A 22,163-nucleotide genomic window follows, 5' to 3' on the forward strand; every position below is an offset into this window, starting at 1 on the left:
CCACCATACAGCAACAGCAACAGTAGCCCACCATGCATGTGCCCGGCAGGGGCAGGACTCAACTAGGAGTGAGTGAGTACAGGATGGCGATATGGGAGAGAAGCAGAATGAGTCACGTGCCCAGGAGAGAGGCAGATTAGAGGTGAGGGAGGTGAGGAATGGGCTGACACAGATGCCCTACTGCCGTCCAGGGTTAGATGTGTAGGTCTGGGCTGCTGCCAAGGGCCAGGACTTGGTCCCCGTGACCCTGATGAAGGCAGAGAGGATAGGGTTGTGCAAAGTTGGCTGGGCCCTTCACTGGCTGAAACACTCAGGAGACAGGGCCCTACACGTCACCTCCACAGTATAATAGAGCTGACCCTATTCCCAGGGGCATAGGCGAGCTGGCCCTGAGGGTCTGAGAATAGGAGAGCAGGTCGCATCCCTCTGGTCTGTCATGTGGTAGCATGGGTGAGGGAAAGATGCCCTCCTCCCCTCACTCCTTAACACCTGCATCAGGTGGGGGACCTGCATCAGGTGCAGTGCTCGGGAGAACAGGCCCTCCAGTCTCTCCTGGGCAGCACAGTAGAGTTGTTCCTGTAGACAGGTTGCAGATGAGCCAGCCCTAAGGGCGTGAGAGGGCCATAGCTAGTACTCCCTCCTTTGACTGCAGTGTGGTGGTGGGGATGAGAGAAAGATGCCCTTCCCCTTGCCCCTACTACCTCCAGCTGTCAAGGGAGCTGGCCCCTTGGCCAGCTGCAACACTCAGGAAAGCAGGCCCTACACCTCACCTGGACAGCACAGTAGAGCTGGCCCTGAAAGTGTAGGTGTGGGAGAACCGACTCTGAGGATGTAAAAGAGGGAGGAGAACTGGCCCAACTCCCTGCTCATCGCTGCAAGGGTGAACTAGCCAGGACAGTGCTGGAGAGCTCACCCTGGTGGTGAAGACAGGAAAGCTGGCAGGCTCCTGCACCTCCCCAGGCCTAGAACCAGGGTTAAGTGTTGGCCCCACCCCATCTATGATCTGCTCGAGCACTAGGAGGGTGGGGTGGAAGTGGGGCTGGTCCTGTGGACCCAGGGATGCAGGATCTCCATGACACAGGGCAGCAACAGGATATCCAGGGAGAGTTCCAGTGAGGGTCCAGCATCGATGGTGTAGCAGAGACTAGGAGCCTTGAACCAGACCAACGACTCTTTGTGATGGACACCTGCATGTAAAAATGTGTGGATAAAGGGGTTTACCGCGTGACTCACTGTGTCACACTGCAGCTTCCATAATGAGATTTTCCCTTTCTCCCTTTCCCCCCTTTTCTCTCTTAAATTTTATTTTGTTTTATTCTGTGGGTGAGGGGAGGGAGATGGGTGGGATTGGGAGGTATGATGTGAAAGACACAAAGAATAAATCAAAACAAAATTTTAAAGTTTAAAAAAAAAAGAGTCTTATTAAATAAGAAACACAGAGCCAAATACGGAGTTAAAAGCCCAAGAGATTAGCGCCACATTCCCAAAGAGGTGCTGTGGGGCAGGTGCTTTTTGGTCTTTCAATAGGTTTGGGTTTGAGATAATTGTCATTGTTTAGGAGGGTTGGTTACAAGTTGTTGTTGTTAATGGTTAGGAAAAGGGCTAAGCAAAGGAGATGAGATTTAATGTTCTTGTTTGAAAAAAAAGATATATAGAAATGATAGAATAGAGAGTAGATTATTGAATTTACTATGAAAAGTAAAGAGAAGATATAGATACGATATAGATAAAAAGATAGATTATTGAATCTACTTTTAAAAGACAATTACTAGTTTTAAATACTTTACATTGGATTGGATTTTTGTATATTGTATACAAATTATATATATTGAGATTGAGATTGTTAGAAAATGCTGTACGTATATTTCTAATCTTGTTCAAGATATTGTACTTATACAGTTCATTTAACAATGTATGCAATTTGCCTATCCTTGAATGTTATTATTACCAACTATTAGGATATAAAGAAATGAAAGTTAGTAGTTAGACATTACAATCGAACTGGTAGTCATATTAGGTGTGTTTTCAAGGTCGAGCAGATATATTGTAGATAGACAGGTCATCCTCAAACCTTTCAGAGATCTACAGAAGAGTCCTTTGGGGAAATTCTCGGGAGTGGGATAGCTGAGTCATATGATAATCTATTTTACTCTACACGGAATTTCCTGTGGTTGGAATAGCTTGTATCCCCACAATCAATGTCTAAGGGACACTTTTCCCCATCCCTGCTAGTGTTTGTTCTCTTGACGGATGCAGTGAGACGAAAACCTTGATGTGATATTATTTGTATTTCTCTGAAGGCCATTGATGTTAATAAAATATGCCAAGTACCAAAATCAAAACAAAACAAAACAAAAACAAGAAAACAAAACAAAGCAGACCAAACCAACCAAAGAACAACAGCATGAATGTAGCTGGGCTCCTCCTTTGTTTTCAATGGCTTCCCAGACCGACATACCTTTGTAATCTGGGCCTTATCTGCTGATCTGGTTGCATCTGATACGCTACTCCCCAGCCAGACTACAAGCAGTTTCTCGGAGAACCTGTTTGGATCTGTCTTTGCCCTTTTTAAATGCTCGTCCTTTTGGTTGTCATGCTTCCTCCTGCCCCCCCCATCGTGTGTCCCCCCCCCCCCCCCCCCCCCCCCCGCACCACCTTGTCTGCCTTCAAGACCTGGTCCAAGTGCTTTGAAAAGGGCCTCATGAGAAAGCATCCGCCCACTCCCAACAACAGAAAATGATTCCCTCTGCTCAGTTCAGAAAGCATTGTGCTTTACAGTAGTGGTGGAGTTGGTTATGATCTGAACATGTGACAGCTTCCACATGTAGTTTGAACTCTCAGGCAAGGAGGGAAGCTGTCTGATTTGTCTCAATCCCTGAGTACCTAGCCCAGGGCCTAGTCCTGAGGGAACGCCTAGGGAATGAATGAAGCAATGAAGAGACACAGCGAATCAATGGCTCCTTGAGTAAGAAGTTGTTGCTGCTGATCTTGGCCCCTTTCACTGGTTTCCTGCTTTAGGGGTCTTCCTGTGTACCCTGGCGGGCCTCAAGCTTACAATTCTCCTCCTTACAATTCTCAACCTTACAATCAGTCTCCAGATTGCTGGAATTCTAGGTGTCCACTACCACGTCTTCCAGCTCAGGGTGACTGTCTTTTGTCAATGTCACACTTATAGCTCTTGTGTTCAGGACTCCCAGATCTGACAGGAGTATGTTCAGCAACCAGGAGACAAGAAGAAGTTTCACTGCGGCCTAACACCAGCACGCAGATGTTCATGCCCCATCTTCCTCTACAAAGCTTTCAGCTACCAGAGAAACATCAGGATCAAGGGCAAAATTAAAGTGGGAGTAGCTGTGGTGACCTGTAGTCCAAGCCATTCACTAGTGAAGGTAGAAGAATCGTGAATGTGAAACCAGCCTGGACTACATGACCATGTCTGGGGGATTGGTGGGGAGGGGGGCAGAGAGCACTGTATCTCAAGTCCTCTTTTTTCAACTTTTTATTTTGGGACAGGGTCTCACTACATAGCTTAGGCTAGCCTTGAATTCACTCTGTAGCACAGGCAGGCACTGAACTTGTGTTCCTGTCTGGGCCTCCTGGGTATCTAGTTTGATCGGTCTACACCACCAGGCCCTCCTCTGTCCTTTTTTTTTTTTTTTTTTTTTGGTTTTTGGAGACAAGGTTTCTCTGTGTAGCTTACCACCAGGCCCTCCTCTGTCTTTTTGTTGTTGTTGTTGTTTGTTTTTGTTTTGTTTTGTTTTTTGTTTTTTTTTTGTTTTTGGAGACAGGGTTTCTCTGTGTAGCTTTGCGCCTTTCCTGGAACTCACTTTGTAGACCAGGCTGGCCTCGAACTCACAAAGATCCGCCTGGCTCTGCCTCCCTAGTGCCGGAATTAAAGGTGTGCGCGGCTGCCGCCGCCACTGCCACCACCACCCCCCAGGCATCCCCCCCCCCCCCGCCCAGCTGAGGGCCGAACCCAGGGCCTTGTGCTTGCTAGGCAAGCGCTCTACCACTGAACTAAATCCCCAACCCCCCTCCTCTGTCTTTTGAACAAACGTGAATTTTATTATGGCAGCGATGAACTGGGCTGGGAGTAGGGTAGGAGACTAGGGATTTAATATGAGTGGAGTGGGGCTGGTTTCCCGACTGTTAGTGTACTTCCTACTTCCCCGGAACTGTCACCTTCAGGACCTCCCAGGGCTCTGCTTTGGCCTTTTCTTCCACCCCTTCACTCTTTCTTTCTTCTATTCCCTTTTGTCCACCAGTGAGCATTATATTGGCTCGCTTACTAGTGACTCCACTTAGTAGCTTCTCAGGAGAGTTTCATGTCTGTACCTCTCTGAGCATGCTTCTCTGATTCGAGAACCTTCTATCTCACTAACATCCTCCACGGATTTACAAGTGAACACTAAAGTGGATATGCTTCCGATCCCTTCTTTTACTTGTGGACAAACGTGTTCTTCAAGGACAGACCTTACCTGCAGGCATTCTAGGGTGACCTACGAGGGAGGCAAGTCTTCCTAGGATTAGGAGTCACTGGGACTAAGTGTCTGTATCAGATGTGGTCATCATTGTCCTGAGGGTAAGAGACACAGCAGCACCTACTCCAACAGCCCCTTTGCTGATAACCTTTTGGTGGATTTCAGGTTGCATGAAGGACACAACAAACAAGAAGATTCTATCTCTGAGAAATAGGCCTTCCTTCCTTCCTCCCTTCCTTCCTTCCTTTTTTGCTTTCCTTAACAGCTTGATTACTATCATTTTAGTCCAGGCTTCTGACACTGTTTGCCCGAAAACAGGCAAAAGCCTTCTGATAGATCTCCCGGCTTCCATTACAGCGCTGCAACACACTCCCTGTGTAGCCTTTTAAAGCTAGCAGTCAGATTTTATCATTCCACTCTTCGCTCCCCAATGGCTGCCTAATTGTGGTTCCCAACAAAGCCATGATCCTCTCGCTGGCTTTCAAAGCTCTGCGGATTTTCGCCTGTTACACACCCCCTCCCTCTCTCTCTCTTCAGCATGCTCAGAGAGGTACAGACATGAAACTCTCCTGAGAAGCTACTAAGTGGAGCCACGGTTAAGCGAGCCAATATAATGCTCACTGGTGGACAAAAGGGAATAGAAGAAAGAAAGAGTGAAGGGGTGGAAGAAAAGGCCAAAGAAGAGCCCTGGGAGGTCCTGGAATGTTCTCCATCAGATCTTCACATGGATCACTCCTTATCATCCAGCGCTGTTCAAAGTTCAGCTCCTGGGAGGAAGAAGCTTCCCATGTCCATCTCCCTACCCACACTTCCCTATCAGGCTCATGTTTTTTTTTTTTTTTAAAGTTTCTCCTTGGATCTTGGGATGCCTGAAATGTCCTTGTTTCTTTATTTATTGTCACTTCCCACTAAGAAGTGCCTGCCATAGGATCTCATTTGTCTAGAGGGCAGTTATACTCTTAACATCTAGCATGGTGTTCTGCAAATATTTGCTGAATGAATTCACAAAGTATTTTTTATATATTGAAAAACGTTTTTATATCCATTTTTTTCACAAAACCTGAGAGCAGGATTTTCACTCTCCTGCTCCTAAGCATGCAGAAACTAAGACTCGAGAGATTATGAGTGTTACTGAGTGTCACATCTGATCAATAAAGAAAGGAAAACTGTCCTCAGTTTGGGCTTTCCAGTTCTAAATAATTCTACTTCCACCAAATAACCTTACTTCAAGCCTGCCCAGTGCTAAACATCTGTGACAAACAGATGCTTACTGATTCTTTGACAATCTGTGTTGTCAGGCATGGAAACGACTTGGGGAACTTCACCTTCTGTAAGACAAAAGTGTATCAGAAGAATTAGCCAGTAGAGTAGGGGGAAGTAGTATGGAGTAGGTAGAGGAGTCTGGGATTCTAGGCTCCACTTTTCTTTTTACTTCATCTTTCTCATCTGTGGGCCTCAATATGTCCTTCCATAAAACGGGTAGATTGAACTTGCTTAGTTTAAAGATCCCTTTCAGTTTTTTAATATATGTTTATTATTTGTGTGTATAAAGTGTATGTATGCGCATACATATATGCCACGGCATAGATATGAAACTCAGAGGACAACTTGCCGGAAGTGGTTCTCTCCTTCTACCATGAGGGTTCTGGGAATCAAACTCATGTTGTCAGGCTTAGCAGCAAGCCCCTTTCCCAGCTTAGCCATCTCACTGGCCCACTTTCAGTTCTGAGATTCTCTTCTCTGTTTCCTTTGCAGTGCTTTCCATTGCTACCAGTGAGGAAGAACGTTGGTAAGTCGACTAGACGCACCTTTCACCTCACAAATGAACAACGGATGAAGCGTCTGAGGGAGCTGGGTGGGCTAGCTGCTCACCCTAAGGAATGGAGGCAGTGGCTGAGAGACGCAGCTGGAGACATTCTCTCTGTCTCCCTCCCCTGGGCACACCCTGGCCTCTTTCCGCTCTGCTTTTTGGCTCCAGCTTATGGGCAGCGCCTCTTTATTTCTCAGATGAAGGTCTGCTTCTTGTCTGTGAGCCAGGGGAGGATTTCCCTCCAGAGCTATCAGCAGGCAGCAGCCACCCATGTGCTTCCCTTGTGCTCAGATGCCCTCTTCCCACTGGCAAGTCTGCTACGGATGGGCACTGTGTCAGGAAAGGAACGTAGGTAAGAGGAGGTAGAAGGAAGTAGGCTTGATACTTGAGGTTCATGTCCTTGGCATGCCAACACTTGCTGTGTCTGGAAGGATTCCGAGAGGAGGTAGGCCTCGGGACTAGTTCGATTAAGGAGGCATGTGTAGTTGAACAATTCCCTCTGCTCTCTGGCAAGTTTCTTTGAATCTGACCGCCTATCTGCCTTCTGTCCCCTGGTGTCATCTTGGATGTGAGTAAGCCAGTAGCAGTCTGCAAGCAGCTTCGCTGTGCTGAAGAGAATGCAGCTGTCTAGGGAGGGATGACTGCTTTGGCAAACAAGAGAGCATCGGACGCTAGCCAGGAAAGGGTTTGCAGTCACTGCCAGAACTCATGGCCTAGGCCAGGCTTTGCTGAGGTCATCGAGGCCTCAGCCATTCCCGTTCACTCATTTTGTTTCATCAGGAGGAGCTCGTGACTTGAATGAGCATCATTTCTAGGTGGCAGTTAGGGCTGGGGGTGGCATCAATGAAGTGGCATGCTGAAGGTCAAGGGGAGGCATCTTGTGAAGATGTTAGAAGGGACAATAGGAACCTTGCACTCCATGACCTTACACGGTAGTTGGAGTTACTTTAGACAGTCTCATCAGAAGTGGGGGGGCGCATTTTGGTGACTTCCCAAGGACTTTTCCAATAGAGGAACCGGAGTTCTTGGGAGGCGGCTGCTGAAAAGGAGAACTGGAAGGGTGAGGTGTTTATTTGCATTGCTATGACAGCAGATGAGAGAGACCTATTTTGAAGAAGAAACATTGCTTGGGCAAGCACACAGTATGCATCTCCTTCTCAACCCCCCCCTCCATCATTCCAGGGCTTCTTGCTGAGTACAGTTCCTCCTCTGCACCAGGGACCTCTAGGAACACAAGTTCTGGGTACTGCCCATACTAAGGGAATGACAAACTTCTCCATTTCCCAGACACCAGCTGCACAGGCTAAAAGAAACCCCTCAGGCCCTGAAATAGTGACCCCTATCCCAGACAAATGCACGTACAGCTGCGAAGCTGTCTCCTTAGAATATCTGTGGCAGGGGAGCCAGAGCCAGAGTTCAATTGGTCGAGTGCTTGCCTAACATGCATGACGCTCTGGGTCCAATGCGGAGCACAGCAAAAATGGGGTGTGGTGGGGCAGATGGTTAATCCAGTATTCAGAAGGCAGGGCTGGGGGGGAAGGTCAGAGTTCGTCATCCACGTCTACATACTGAGTTAAATAAAGAATATCTGTGCAAAGTTAACATACTAGTGCTGAGCCCTGGGAGGATGGGAGGAGAGAGGACTATCTTGTAGTGAGTGACAGGAGAGGTTGCCATCTAGGAAGCTGAGATGGGACTGCTCTTCCTTCTATTGATTTGGCTTCAAGTTTGAAAATGTCTGTTGAAGAGCCCATGTTCTCAGGCCAGATGATGGACAAGCCATCAGAAATTATGAGTGTATACGGACGGTGTGGTAATTGCAGCAGCAAGGCACTGGCCCAGAGCTCCTTACAGATCTCATTGTGGGAGTCCTGGCCAGTGCTTCTTCCCTAGCGTGCTGTCCACATCAGTAAAATGGGACTTCTTCCATAGACTCATATGGATCACAAGAAACAGTGCGTTACAGACACCGAAGTTGTGCTTATCAGTAGCACACACACTAAAACCGGAACAAGTCAGAGAAAATGAGCATGGTCTTGGCACAAGGATTAGACACAGGAATAGCAAAATGTTGAGCTGCGCATGTGGCTCATACCTCAATCCCAGCATTCAGGAAGCAGGGACAGAGGTCCACAGATGATGGCTTCCAGGCTGGCCTAGTCATATAGTGAGAGCCTGTATCCCAAAAAAAAGTGTCAAAGTACTGAACAAAGTGATTTTTTTCTGATATTTCACTGATAGAATGAGCAGAAACCTTGATTTACTTTATTTTTTGTTGTTGTTGTTGTTGAATAGGCAGTACCTTCCTGTTTCAGAATTCAAGAATTTTACAAAACCAAAATGTCTTCTTGCTCTTGCCTCTCAATTACCAAACAGTCATCTTGGAGGTGACCACTGTTACCAGCTTCTTGGCTCCTCAATGAGATTAGATGGTCTGAAGAAAGTGAGCTACTTAATAGGGTGGGGGTTTGGAGAGGGGTGTGTGGAAGGGGTGCCAGAAGAGGAAATGGGAGGGGGGCAAAAAACATGGGGTGCTAGAATCAGCATTTGTTTGGGCGTCAGTCTTCCACCCACCCCCTCTGCTGGAACCACTCTTAGGAAAAGCCTTCTGGTCTAGGAATCTCAGTACAGCCACGTGCTCCTGAGTGCTAGCACAGCAGAACAGAGTGGTAGAGGACAGGACCAGCCAGAGACTTTTTAGAAGCAAAAAAGCCAAAATAGTGCCTCAAATCCGGCAGTTTCCTATGATTTGCACAAATAATCTTCTTATTAGGGTTAGTCAACCAAAGAGTTCTCGGAGACAGTAGTACTTTCCTCTGTTCCACAGGCAGAGAAAAACTTTGTATGAGAGAGTTCATGGGAGTTCTTGTTATGGTCTTACCTTACCAAAGGGCAAGAGGAGTGTCCAGCTTGCTTCACTCAGGGGGACTGCCCAGGACCCCTGTTATCATGATCCTTCTGCAGATCCCCTAGCACAATGCTCCCCAAACTTCACAGTTCTGTGAAGCAACCTTTGAATTTTTCCCCCCACTACTTCATCCTGTGTCATGGGTATTCGATCTCTTTCTTTAAATCAACCTTGTTTTCAATAATGAGGCCACTCTAAACAGTAGCATCTATTAGATTGTATGGTACTAGTTATGTTTTTCCTGATATATGGTAAATGAAACCAATGGCTATTTAAATTCAAAGAGCCAATATAGTGCAGCAAATTATCTCTGGCCGAATACAGTTAGCAGTGGAAAATATCGAATATGGGAATAGGAACTAGCAGGTCATGAGTGGAGTCCTTGGGGCCTTAGCCATATTCAAGCTTTCAGTGTCTGTCCGTTTCCTCTAAGGCCTTCCGCCATGTTTTTTGGAGCATGGATTGTTTCTGTGATGGATATATTTCTGGAACCTAACAGGAACCCACTTCCTCCAAATAAAACCATAATTCAAACCAGCCTCCAATACTTGATGGGAGGGGGATGCTGGCAGAAGATCTCTATTTTGGTTTTGGTTTTGGCTTTGTCCTTTGCCAGCTGTGGGAGGTTAGGCTTCATCTTTCTCCTCTCTGGGTCTAAGTGTCCCTAGCTATACAATTAACTGGTCTTCACTAAAGCACCACGAAGGTATATGTTGCTCTGAAAATCAGTGACTGCAACTGCAGACTCCACACTTGTACGGAAGCCTTTAGGTCCCCTATTCAGTAGCCTGCAGAGATGAGGGGGGGCACTCTTGTGCCAAGTCCTCTCTAAGGTCCCTTGCTCACACTGCACAAAGCTCCTTTGTTGCCCACAGCCATTCAGAGCCTCTCTCCAGGCTCCTGCTGAAGTGGCTGTGGCAACCTGGGAGGTAATACCTTGCCTGTAACCAGAGCTCCTAGTCCCAACCCGACTGGCTCCAGTCTGGCTGCAGGCTTGTCTTCTGTACTGGACTCTGCCTATCAGCTGTCCAGTACCCTCCCTCCAATTCTGAGGGCTACGATGGTCTATGTAAAAGGTAAAAAATAGAAACAGATTTGTCCATTTAAATACATAAATTCAAGATGCTATGGGGTGTCACCTCTCAAATTCAGAAGGGCAGGAGACTAAAATGCCAAGCATATAAAAACCATCACCATCACAACTCAGAGCACTTCCTTCATTTGAAAAGGACTAAATCATTCTTCTAACTGATTCCTGATAGATTCAGTCACTCCTTGTTTGCTATTTTGCTAAGAACATTCGCAGAGCATGCCTTCCTTATCATTTGACAGATATCTTCCTCAGCAACTTGGAAGATCATAAACATCTACTTACTTGTAGGGGTAGCTGGAACGGATTATCATTTGGGACAGGAAGTCTTTCAGCCATAATCTAAAGGCAGAAACACTGGCTCTCCGCCAAGGCGGAAACACTGGCTTTGAGCTGAGAGACCCAGCATCTCGTCCCATCTCTGCCATTAACTCCTTCTATGACAGAGAGTCAGTTGCTTTGACTGGACTTTGGTTTCATTACCTGGTCAACGAAAAGTTTGAACCAAAAAAGTGACCGTGGTCTCCTGCATTTTGACTCTGGGTTGTCTCCTATGTCCCACCCCCATACCATCCCACACCATGTCAGGAGATAGACTGAAATGGGAGTAGGATTGGTGGAAAGGGCAAGTTCAAGGATGTTGTAGGGGGTTGTGGTAAGGGTTTCAAGGGCTGTGAAGAATCATAAGTACTCTCTTTGAGGCCAAAGGTGCTGTGACACCTAACTTCTCAGTTCCTGTTGTCAAGAGTGCAAAACAGAGTTCATTTCAGGCTTGGAGATGCAAGTTAGGTGAGCGCACAGAGGCACAGTATGTCCTTGCCCATTTTCATAGCCCAAGCCAATCCAGAAGGTTAGAGGATAGAAGGGAATCGGAATTGCTGGTGGAGTGTTGGATCTAAGAAAGATCTGGAAGGTGCCTGTGGTTCCTTCAAACTCACCATCAGAGGTGACAGTTTTTCATCATTCCTCAGGAAACCTTCTCACCCAGGACTCCCTTTCTTGATTAATGCAGTAGCCACTCAAGTAAGACTCATGGGCATCACCTGGACTCCCTCGTCCTTCTTACTTGCTGCCACTAAGCCACTAAGTCATGCACAAAAGATCCCTCTGTAATGTTTCCTAAATCTGCCCTGTCTCTGCCAGCCACACTATCACAGCCTGCCATCTGGACCTACAGGAGCTCAGGCATGGATGGGCTTCATAAAGGCTCTCTTTCCCACCAAGCTTTTTGTACCAGTACACCTTTTCCTTCCTCTCCCGCCTCCTCCTCCTCCTCCTCCTCCTCCTCCTCCTCCTCCTCCTCCTCCTCCTCCTTCTCTTACTTTATTTATAGTACCAAAAATCAAACCCATGGCCACATGTGTTAGGCAAGTTCTCTTCCACTGATCTCGACCCTTAGCTTTGCCAGTTTGTCAAGCCACCATCTAGATGGCATTCCCATCTTGCCTGTGTTTCCATTACAACACGTTACCTTATCTGATATTGTCTTCTTCTCTCGTCTCTCCAATACATCATGAGCTCTTGTATACTGTCTACATACCCGACCTCTGTATTCCCAGACCTAAGCCCTGGACTTCACATAAACAGTGAATCTTCCAGGGACTGTCTTCATTTATTTATTTCTTTTGTTAGTATAGCCAAAGATCTTCTGGCAATAGGATTGGTGAATTTTTACACTTTCTTTCCTATAATTTCAGCTCTGAACTAGCTATTACAAATCAACAGAAAGCCCCCACTGGATTCAGATGACAAAATATCCTAAGGCGTGGCTTTGAGGGTGCAAAAGCCTCGATCAGTGGTGCAGATCCACATGACGCATGATTCCACTAAACCATTAGAACTTGGAGCTTGCACTACATCTCGAGATAGGAAGAGCCATTAAAAAAATTGGAGGTCTCTGAAGATATCATTTGGAGTATTGAGTTTTCCACACAAAAGCAAATGTTAGGGAGTATAGAGGAACCTAGCGTTCAGGTGCTAGCTGGCTCCTTTTTTATACCATTCCTGCTGTCTGCTCACTTTGGCTCCTACCAAACCCTTTAGGTACGGTGAAACCTTTGTCATTCCATACTCAGTTCAAAGGCCTCCTGCTTCCCTTCCTCCTCCTTCTCCTATGCTATTTTGAGATAGAGTCTAAATATGTGGTTCAGGATGGCTCGAGCTTGCAGGAATTCATATGCCTTTGCTTTTGGAGTGTTAAGATTTCAGGCACCTGCTACTATGCCCAGTGAATGTTACTGTGTCTGAATTGGGTGTGAACCAACTTCTACTTATTGATCCTATTTTTACCCCTTGGAGTTTCATGAGAGTGGTATATTCCTTCTTCTCTGTGAGTGTGGCATTTTCACTTTTCTGGTGTCTGGGGTCAAAGGGGCCTTATTGCTGTGTAGAACAATGTACTCATTAAAGTTGGCAACTTAAAACCCAACATAAAGGACTGCAGAAGAACATACAGCTAACGAAGCGAACGGCGAACTAGGCGCATGCCTACTCTTCTACAATGTTCTCAGACTCTGTCTTCTCCCAGAGGCAATAGCCTTGACTGTAAGATCATTTGCCACAGTCCCTCTGACCTCCCCAGCTAGCCTCCTGATGGACAGGGAAATCAAGTGCCGGGCTGTTGATTGCTCCACGATGGATGCCCAGGCTTGGTCTGCTGTAGAAAAGCAGGGCAATCTGGTGTCAGAAGCAGACTTGACCCTTGCCACAACCTGAGTTCTGTTTCTTATTACACTCGTCTTCTCCTGGGTCTGAATCCACTCAAATGGCCCTCCCCCTAGCATAGGACAGCCCAGGGCCAGCCCTCTGGGCCCCTGTGTGTCTGTTTGTTGGAGGTTCCTGCTGTGTGGCCTCCTACATCCCAAATCCAGAAACAGGAAGAGTTGATTTGGTTGGCATTTTTGAAGAGAAAAATGAAAACATAGGAAGTGGGGTTCCTGGGAACACAAGCTTCCAACCGTGTGCTCATCTGTCCCTGGAACAGGATAGCTTAGGGCATACATTCCACAGAGAAAGGGAATGGCCTCCCATATTAAAAACCCAACAGGGAGCCCTTCAAGGTTTGGAAAGAGTAAAAGGCCAGCCAAAAGGAGACTTTTAAGGAGGGGAAGGGCCATTGGTTGAGACTCTCCAGCCCTGGCGCACACCCCATCCTCATTTGCAACTGTCATTCTTAATCTCATCAATGATATTGACACATTTGACCCCCAACAATGCCCTGCTCTCTTTAAGCTATGGCTAAAGAAAGAGTTGGACTTCTCTCTTGTCTGAGGATAGCCAAAGCATGCGTTCACTCAGAACCTTCTCTTAAAACCTAGAGGGAAGAGACAGCAAGTAGACACAAAAACAACAATGTCTAGGCTTTTCCAAGTACAAGCTTCTTGCTTTTAGAAAGCCAGTGCAGGGAAGTACCTTGTCATCCCCTAACTGTCTCCTAAGATAACCACTCGACCCCTCATAAAAACATACAATCATCTCCCCTGAGGGCAAAGGAGACAAAAACTTTATGGAGGATGCTTCCAAGTCCATCCAGCCACTTATGGTGGCTTGTTTGTCCTAGAAGATCTGGGGCAAAACATCATTTCACTTTGCTTGGTCTTTGGGGGAGAGAGGAGCTTCGGTCCAAAAGCTGAGTGAAGTGCTGAGCTCCTTAAGAATAGCAACTTTGTCTCAGATCTCTCTGTGACCTCCTATCTGATGTAGAGCCAGACACAGGGAACTATTTCATCATCCTGCACCCATTCATCCATTTGTCAGAGGTGGAAGAGGATGGGAAGCAGAGAGAGACACAGCAACAGTCTAAGGATTTCCCTTATCCTTTAGGGTAACTTTACTTCCACTTAGGTAAAGTTAGATCCTTGATTTTGCTGCGGAAAGTAATTTCGGACAGCATAGTACAGGGAGTGAGAAGATCTTCACTGTAAACAAAAACGAATGTTCCTGCTTGTGTGATTCCAAGGAAATACCCAGAAGAGTAAGGCCATCTGGACTCAAGGTGATACTCAAGGCCTTAAGCATAGTTAATTACTATTTTAGCATTTTCATTTGAAAGCTATATATAATTCTATATAAAAGAAACAGTCTCTCTATGGGCAATGTTCACAGCAAATGTTAATTGTGCTGGAATTTCTGATTCTCCCCTGACCAATATCAACCAGACTTCAGAGTGAGAGGTGCCTTTTTCTCCCTGGATTGGCACAGTTTTCCTATCCTTCCTTCCAATTACCTATGCATCCTTGCATCCTTGCTACAAAACAAGCAAAAAAAAAAAAAAGTAACTCTAGAATGGCAAGAGAATTTAGACAGTTCTGGGTCTGAATGTTGGCTGTCAGCTCTGAGACACCTCTCTGAGCCTTAGTTCTCTTACTTTTTTGTTTGTGGCCCAGGCTGATCTGGAACTCATTTTGTAGTCCAGGCTGGCCTTGAACTGGTAATCCATGTGTCTTAGCCTTCTGAGCATGAGGATTAAGGCATGCACCACCACCCCTGGTATTTCTTGACATTTTCCAATGGAGATCCCACTGCTCTGCTTTTAGATTGTAGGACCTAAGTGTGAGCATGGGAATTCGAGTGCCTTATAAGCTTGCAGACAAGACATAGATGATACTTATCGAATGAGGCTTAAACTACCACCGTCCCTAGCTCAGGCAGCAGAGTGGCTGTAAAGAGAAAGTTAGTCTTCCATCCAGAAATCTGACTTGAAATTGCAAAAGCATCAGCTGAGGCTCAAGGAATGAAAGCTCAGGCCTCTGGGATAGAGACTGCATCAGTTGAATCAGGATTCCAGAGTCCCAACCCCCACTCCAGGGAGGTCATAGCATGCAGGCCAGAAAGAAACTGCTGGTAGAGTGATGGGGAAGGATAAGAAATGCCTTGTGATTTCAGGTCTCTGCAGACCAGATGTGCTTGCTTTCTCATATCTGCCCGTAAGCACCTTTGAAAACACTCAGTGAGCAGGCCGGTCTAAAGTACAACCAGGCAGGATGTGTTGACTTCACTCCTAACAACCCCTGTGACCTTCGGCAGATCCCTGTTTTCCCTGATTTCCGAATCATTCAAATGCGAAGATTGGAGTCTGTGGTTTTTAAGGTCCGTTCTGTGCCTATGTGGTTTCTATGATCCTCAGTTGGAAAAGGATTTGGCCTTGACTTACCAAAACTGTGATCAATCTGATCATCAGGTACTGTGACATAAAATCCTGGGTGCCAGTAGAAAATGGCCAAAAGCAGTTGGAGGAGGGGCCTTGACTAGTCCCGATGATAATCCCTTCTGTTTGTGTCTAGTTGAACTGGTCCAGCTGGAGCTGCCCAGGGAAAACTGAAGGACCTACGGATCAAAGCAGGTGTTTCCCAAGCCTGGGGCTCTGACACAGGTACCACAATCTAACATGAATGAAGGAAAGGAAACAGGAAATCCTACGCACTCTGTACGCCTAATTGTTCAGGAAGAATTCCTCTCCTGGCCTGTTGTCCCCGAAGTTGGCCACCGCTGCTGAGTGAGGATGGTGAACTTTGCAGAGGCCAGGATTCTGGATGTCCCTTCCCCCATTTCAGTCTGTTTAGACCTTTGCCATTCTTGGAAGCCTATCTCAAACATTGTCTTCTCCCTCTTCCAAATTCCCAGCATGCTATTTATCTGCTGTATCACACGGGTTGTATTCTGCTTTGTGTTTGAGCTATCTCCTTTCATACATAGATTGAGTAAAATACGTGCTCCAGTTCAAAACTCAAGCTGAGTATCTGGCTATCGAATAGATAGCCCAAGTTCCAAAACCCCTTACTCTTCCACTTTCTGGAGTTAGCTACTGTTACAGAGTCTCTCTCTCAATCTCTCTCTCTCTCTCTCTCTCTCTCTCTCTCTCTCTCTCTCTCTCTCTCTCTCTCTCTCTGTGTGTGTGTGTGTGTGTGTGTGTGTGTGTGTGTGTGTGTGTGTGTGTTCTATAGTTTGTTGTTCAGTGAGATGGCTCAGCAGGTAAAGAGCACTTACCTGATGACCTAAGCTCTGCCTTGGAGCCTCCATAGTGGAAGGGGAGGACCAAAAACTGCGCGTCATCCTCTGACCTCCACTATGGTACTTGTTCATGCATGCAAGCACGTTAAGTGTGTGCTCGTGCGTACACACGTGCACACACTAAATAAATGCAAAAGGAAAAGATAGATAGCTTTTAAAAGAAAATACAAAAGTTGGTTGAGCCTGGTGGTCCAAACCTATAATCCCAGAGAGCCAGAGGCCGAGGCAGGAGGATTGCAAGTTTAAGGCTAGCCTAGGCAATTTAATAAGAGCCTGACTCAAAGTTAAAAAAAACACAAAAAGAAAAAAGAAAAGAAAGGAAGGAAGGAAGGAAGGAAGGAAGGAAGGAAGGAAGGAAGGGAGGGAGGGAGGGATGGAGGAAGGAAGGAAGAAAGGCTGACTGATAGCTCAGCTGTACAGTGCTTGCTTAGCATGTATGAAATTCTGGGTTCTGTCTCCAGTACCTTAAAAAATAAAAACAAGAACATGACGGTTTTGAATGGAACACTGGCTCTGGAGTCAAAACACTCTGAGGTTAAGGTCTGGCTACCCTCGCTGTCAAATCAACTTGAGTGAATTCTGTCTCCTCTTTGATCTGTAAATGGGATAACCGTTCCTATCTCACTATCTCACAGGGTTGCTGTAAAAGCAAACCAGATGAAAGCATCTTGGGAACTGCAAGGGGCTCTCTATGAATCTCCGTGTTGTCTCTGCACCTTTGAAATAGAAACCTCAGCCCGTCAGGAGCTCTGTCCCCAGTGCAACCCCCTCAGCCCCGTGTCTTGTGCAGAGCAGGCAGCCGGTGATCCTGGGTAATGTAGGACAGCACCTCCGGGTTATGTGCTACACACCCAGAGCTGCTGACGCTCTGCTACTGTCTAGTTCCAGACTCACAGCCCCTTGACCTTTCTTTGAAGCTAAACCTAGCTGAGGGGACCATTTTTCTAAAATTGCTTGGCTTGTCAAATATCGTTGCTCCACCCAGTGGGCACTGGCCTGGCCTTGCCCCCGAGCACTTTCATCACTTTGAAATTTCTGCAAGCCTTGTTTCCGCTTTCTGCCTCCCTTAGCATCCAGTTCCTCAGCTTCTGGCCTCAATGGATTCTTTCAAAGTTGCCTGCCAAAAAAAGAAAAGCTATTCATATAAAGGAAGTAGAAAGATATGGAGACGAATATGCAGTATCCTAACAAACCAGATATGAAACTTCTGGCAAGGAGTGGTGGAAAGCGCCTCAGATGTCAAGCATTCCAACCTACCTCTATCGGTCCCTTTTAACAGTTAACAAACAGATGGGGAAACCGAGAGACCTGGGAAGATAAGGGACTTGTCCAGACAGAGAGCAGCTTGGATGGCTGGGTGAGGTGGGAAGGGGCAAGTCTCTGCAATGTACTTGTAGGGTGAGAGGTTAAAGTTGAGGGACCTAGCCTGAGGGAGGTGGGTGGGACTGGACTAGAGATGAATGTGGCCAGTGAGGAGGGAGAATCAATCAGGAGAGGCAGCCGGACCTGCTGCAAAATTCCCCCTGCAAGGTGGAAATAGAGGAGGGTTGGGGTTTAGTGAGTTATTATAAATCTTGCTGAGCAAGAGAGGGAGGAGAGAGGAAGATAAAGGGAGAGGGGCCGGAAAAAGGAGTGAAAATGGAAGGAAGCAAGCTAAGTTGGGAGAATGGGGGTGATCAGGAGTAGTAAGGCAGTGCAAGCTGACATGGAGAAAATGTGTGGAGTCCTGTGCTGGGGGTGCATCCAGCCTCCTGCTAAGAACCCACTGCAACTGCTGTTTGTTCCTTCTGGGCTCTGAAAAACGTCAACTGGTCCTCCTTGTCTTAACCAACTCAGCACGTCCCCACTGTAGGCTGTTTGGAGAACTGGCCCAAGGCTTAGGCTTTGCCTCAGCAAATCTGGCACACCAACGAGAGGGAGTGGCATATCACGTACCCTTGCTTGGTTGCCAGAACAAGCCCTAGGTTACCCCCAATCACTTGGGGTTGAGTACCAGTTGCATCCCTCCTTCACTGAGTGACCTTGGACAAATTGCCAAAGTTCTCAGTGCCTCAGTGACTGTAGTTCTAAAACAAAGGACCGAGGAAGTGGGTCCAAGGTTAGTGTGTCAACAGTACCTGGAACATCATTAGTGTTCAAAAACGGCAAGTGGGCCAGTGACATAGCTCAGGAGGGAAAGGCACTTGCTGCCAAGCCTCACAACCCGAGTTCAGTCCCCAGAATGACATGTTAGAGGGGGAGAAGCAATTCCAAGTTGTCCTCTGGTTGCCACACAGCTGCACCTCTCCAGGAGTAAACAAATACATGCGATTTTAGAAATGGTGAGAATCACTGCTACATGCTGGGTTCAATGGTAAGTCAGGAGACAAGTGGCGCTCAAGTGCAGGAACTGACGTCTAAAGTTGGGCATAGTGATGCAGGCCAGAGGCTGAGACAGGGGGATTTAGAGTCTGAGGCTAGTCTCAGCTACACAGTGAGACCCTGTTTCAAAAATGAACCAAAACTCTTTTTACTATGAAGAATAATGCTAGCTAAATGCCAATGAACTACTTTTACTCTTTTTCTATGAAATGTACAAATCTCTGGGTCTGATGGGGCAGTGGTGTTTCTTGTCACCCTATATAAACACGTGAACACTTTAATCAATATCATCATCAACTTTTAAGGATCCCAGTATTTTTCCTCAAAATCTGTTTAATTAAAATTGTATGGAATGACATAACTAATAATAAAGTCTAAGTTGCAAAAAAAAAGTGAATCCAACTCAACACACACACACAGAGAGAGAGAGACAGAGACAGAGACAGACAGAGACAGAGAGAGAGAGAGAGAGAGAGAGAGAGAGAGAGAGAGAGAGAATACTCTTAATCACTGAGCCCTCTCCCCAGCCTCTTGTTTTTGTTGTTTTGAGACAGGGTTTCACCATGTTTCCCTGCCTGGCCTGGAACTCACTATGTAGACCAGGCTGACCTTCAAGTCACAGAGATCCGCTTGCATCTTTCTTCATAGTGGTGGAATTAAAGGCATGCACCACTGTGTCTATTGGCTTTAAATTTTTCCTTTGATGGAGACTCTCTCCAAACCCATCAAACTGAGTCCTAAATGAAACCACTATATAATACAGATCCAAATAATATGCTCTTGACAGAAACAAAGTGAGATAGGCATAGGGTTCAGCTTTTCCTAGTTCTCCCCCGACCCAGTTCCCCCATGGTAATCCTGATGCTGTAATGAAGATATCACAAGCCAGAGAGAGCAAGTAATGGAACCAGAACCAGAGTCAATAGCAAGTGGTGGGCAGAGTGGGATATAAGGTGGCGCTAATAGGCTTGGAGGACAATAAGTTGGACAAAGAGAAGACCTTCCTTGGGTAAGCTAGAACAGACACCCCAAGGTTATGGTAGAGAAAAGGTAGGAAAAGGGTGAGCAGGACAGAAGGGAGATGTCTGAGTGTCATGAGCCTCATTGGATAGGTTTATCTTACTGAGCCACCTCAAACTTCAAGACAGCAAGCCAAGTACCTCTCCTTGTTCCTCTCATGTTGGGACAAGGGCTGTAGTTCTGAGGGATGCAGTCAAGCTGAGCCTAGATTCCACCCCTAGTCTTTTTAATTAGGCTCATGGCCGAAGTTGACATTTTCACAAGGCTCCTCCTCCAGGACTCCAGAAGTTTGAAAGCTAGACTTCCACACCATATTTGTAAAGGAAGCACAGGCCTTGGGGGGAAGCCTGGCATTCCATCTTTTCCACCGCTGATGTATGCCTGTGCCTCTAGCTGGCCAGGATGTTCCACCACCAGTGCTAGTCATCTGAGAACCTATGAGTTGCTGACTTTTAATTCCAGGACTTCAACATGAGTTACCTGGAGACATGACCCTGAAGAGAAATTATGGGATAAATTCTCCCAATAAAGTTTGGGGTTTCTGTGGAATCAGTTCTTCCTAGCAGATCTCTGGAGCCACTGAGGTGTAGGGAGAAACCTGGAACACTGAATCTGGGGGCCGGGCCAGGCAAAGGCACACACTGGGTACAAGACTGTGAATGGCTCGCTTCCCTTGGCGTGGGCCTCAGAGCCTTCCTCTGGATCAGGAGACGTGGATCTGCTGCTCCCTGAAGATGCCAGCTCCAGGCTGGCCTGCTCTGCAGGCCCTGTACCCCCAGTGTCCACTTCTACATTGCCTTTGAATCCCAGAAGAGCATATGAAGGGATGGGCTGCCAAGCAGGCTTCACAGTTCAAGGTGGGGGGTAGATTGTTTTAGTTTCAGGCTGCAAAACCAAAGATCCTGTTCATGGCCAGGCTACTTGCTTAGACAGACAGGGCCTAGAAACCTGAACCAGATTTCAGGGTACGTGCTACTTGCGTATCAGTGCCATCCCCTGTCAGGTGGTAAACAGAAGACAAGGGGCTTCTCCAAGTTTTGACTGAGGTCAAGGTATGGGTACGAAGGCCAGGGAGTGTGGATTGGAATCAGGGTCACCTGTGATAACACGCTGGCACTACTTCCTAGACAAATGCAGGAAGAATTAGTGGGCATTGGAACTGAGCACCCTGCTCAGCGCAGGAGCAAAAAGTAATGAGGTGGGGATAGGGATGCGCTTCCTGTTGACATACACATCTGACTGGTGCTCTTGTGTTTGATCGACCTGACAGTTCAGGAAGGTAGACATCCATTGTCCTCCCTCTCCCCACCCCCTTCTTCTCCTTCTAGCTGTGCAGCTGAACTCAGGGCTCAGGGCTTGCTAGTTGAGCTACACTCTGCCAGTGGCTACTAAGCTCCAACCCCAGCTTGACTTGCCTTATTTAACAAGGCCCAGAGTAGTGACATGACATATCTGTTGAAGCTGGTGTCTGCATCCCAGGCTTCTTGAGAGTTGCAGTCCTTAGAGGCCACTTTCTCCAGCTCTGGGAAAAAACACTAATACTCATATGCCCATTGGCTGCCTATCCAATAACTTTCTAAGGCAGAGATTCTCAACCTTCCTAAAGCTGCCACCCTTGAATACAGTTCCTCATGCTGTGGTTACCCCACCATAAAATTATTTTCATTGCTACTTCATAACTGTAATTTTGCTACTGTTATGAATTGTAATGTAGATACCTCAGATGCAGGATATCTGATACGTGACACTCTTCCCCCCACCCTCAGAGGGGTCGTGACTCACAGGTTGAGAACCTCTGATCTAAGGTTTGACTGCAAAAGCTTAGGAATCCTCCTTTTGTTTTACTTAAGACAGGGCAAGCTACTGAGTGTCTACAATTGGGCCACAGACATTCCAGGCAAGGATGAAGAAGGCCTGAGACTCACCTTTGGAAAGGTGTGGCACACCACTGGAAGGAATACTAATCCTACAATCCGTCCGTGTCAGGTTATTTTCCGTTCACAAAGTGCTCTGCCTACCCATTCTCTCAAGGCCTATACCACCCGGGGTCAGGGGGAATCCACTTTCTGGGTGAAGAAACCTAGGTTTAGTAACTTGCCAAAGGTTATATAACTACTGTGTGGCACAGCCAGGACTGAAGCCCAGAGTTGCACCCAAACTCCCCCTTTACTTTTCCACAAGTGCATTTGGCCAGCCAGGAGAGGACAGAGTGAGTTCACCGCTGAAGCATAGTGTTTTGGACCAAAAACAACAAACCGCAATTCCCGGGGTGACTCGGCAGCCTTTCAACCTTTTCCATATGAACTGGACTGTGCGGAAGCAACCATGGGGCCTGTGGGAGGAAGGCAGAGAAGCAGGCTGTTTCCAGAGCAGGCCAGGCCCAGAACTGCTGGCTTTTGTGACTAGCTAGATGCCTCCTCAGCTGGAGGGACATTGAGACTACGGTGTTTGCTTTGGTGCAATCACAGGCTTGTTGTTGTTTTC

At 46.9% G+C, this 22,163-nt stretch overlaps 1 protein-coding gene across 2 annotated transcripts in view; it reads left to right on the forward strand.

Moving 5' to 3' along the window:
* Positions 1 to 22,163, forward strand: part of Stard8 (StAR related lipid transfer domain containing 8) — a 78,794-nt gene that overhangs the window by 11,310 nt on the left and 45,321 nt on the right. For both annotated transcript variants that reach the window (XM_052733284.1, XM_052733319.1), the window contains exon 2: positions 6,237 to 6,270. In XM_052733284.1, coding sequence (XP_052589244.1) covers positions 6,237 to 6,270 — 34 coding nt within the window. The remainder of the gene's footprint in view (positions 1 to 6,236; positions 6,271 to 22,163) is intronic.

The sequence above is a fragment of the Peromyscus californicus genome, unplaced genomic scaffold, assembly GCF_007827085.1.
Source record: "Peromyscus californicus insignis strain IS unplaced genomic scaffold, ASM782708v3 Scaffold_10__1_contigs__length_136768540, whole genome shotgun sequence".
Taxonomy (NCBI): Eukaryota; Metazoa; Chordata; class Mammalia; order Rodentia; family Cricetidae; genus Peromyscus; species Peromyscus californicus.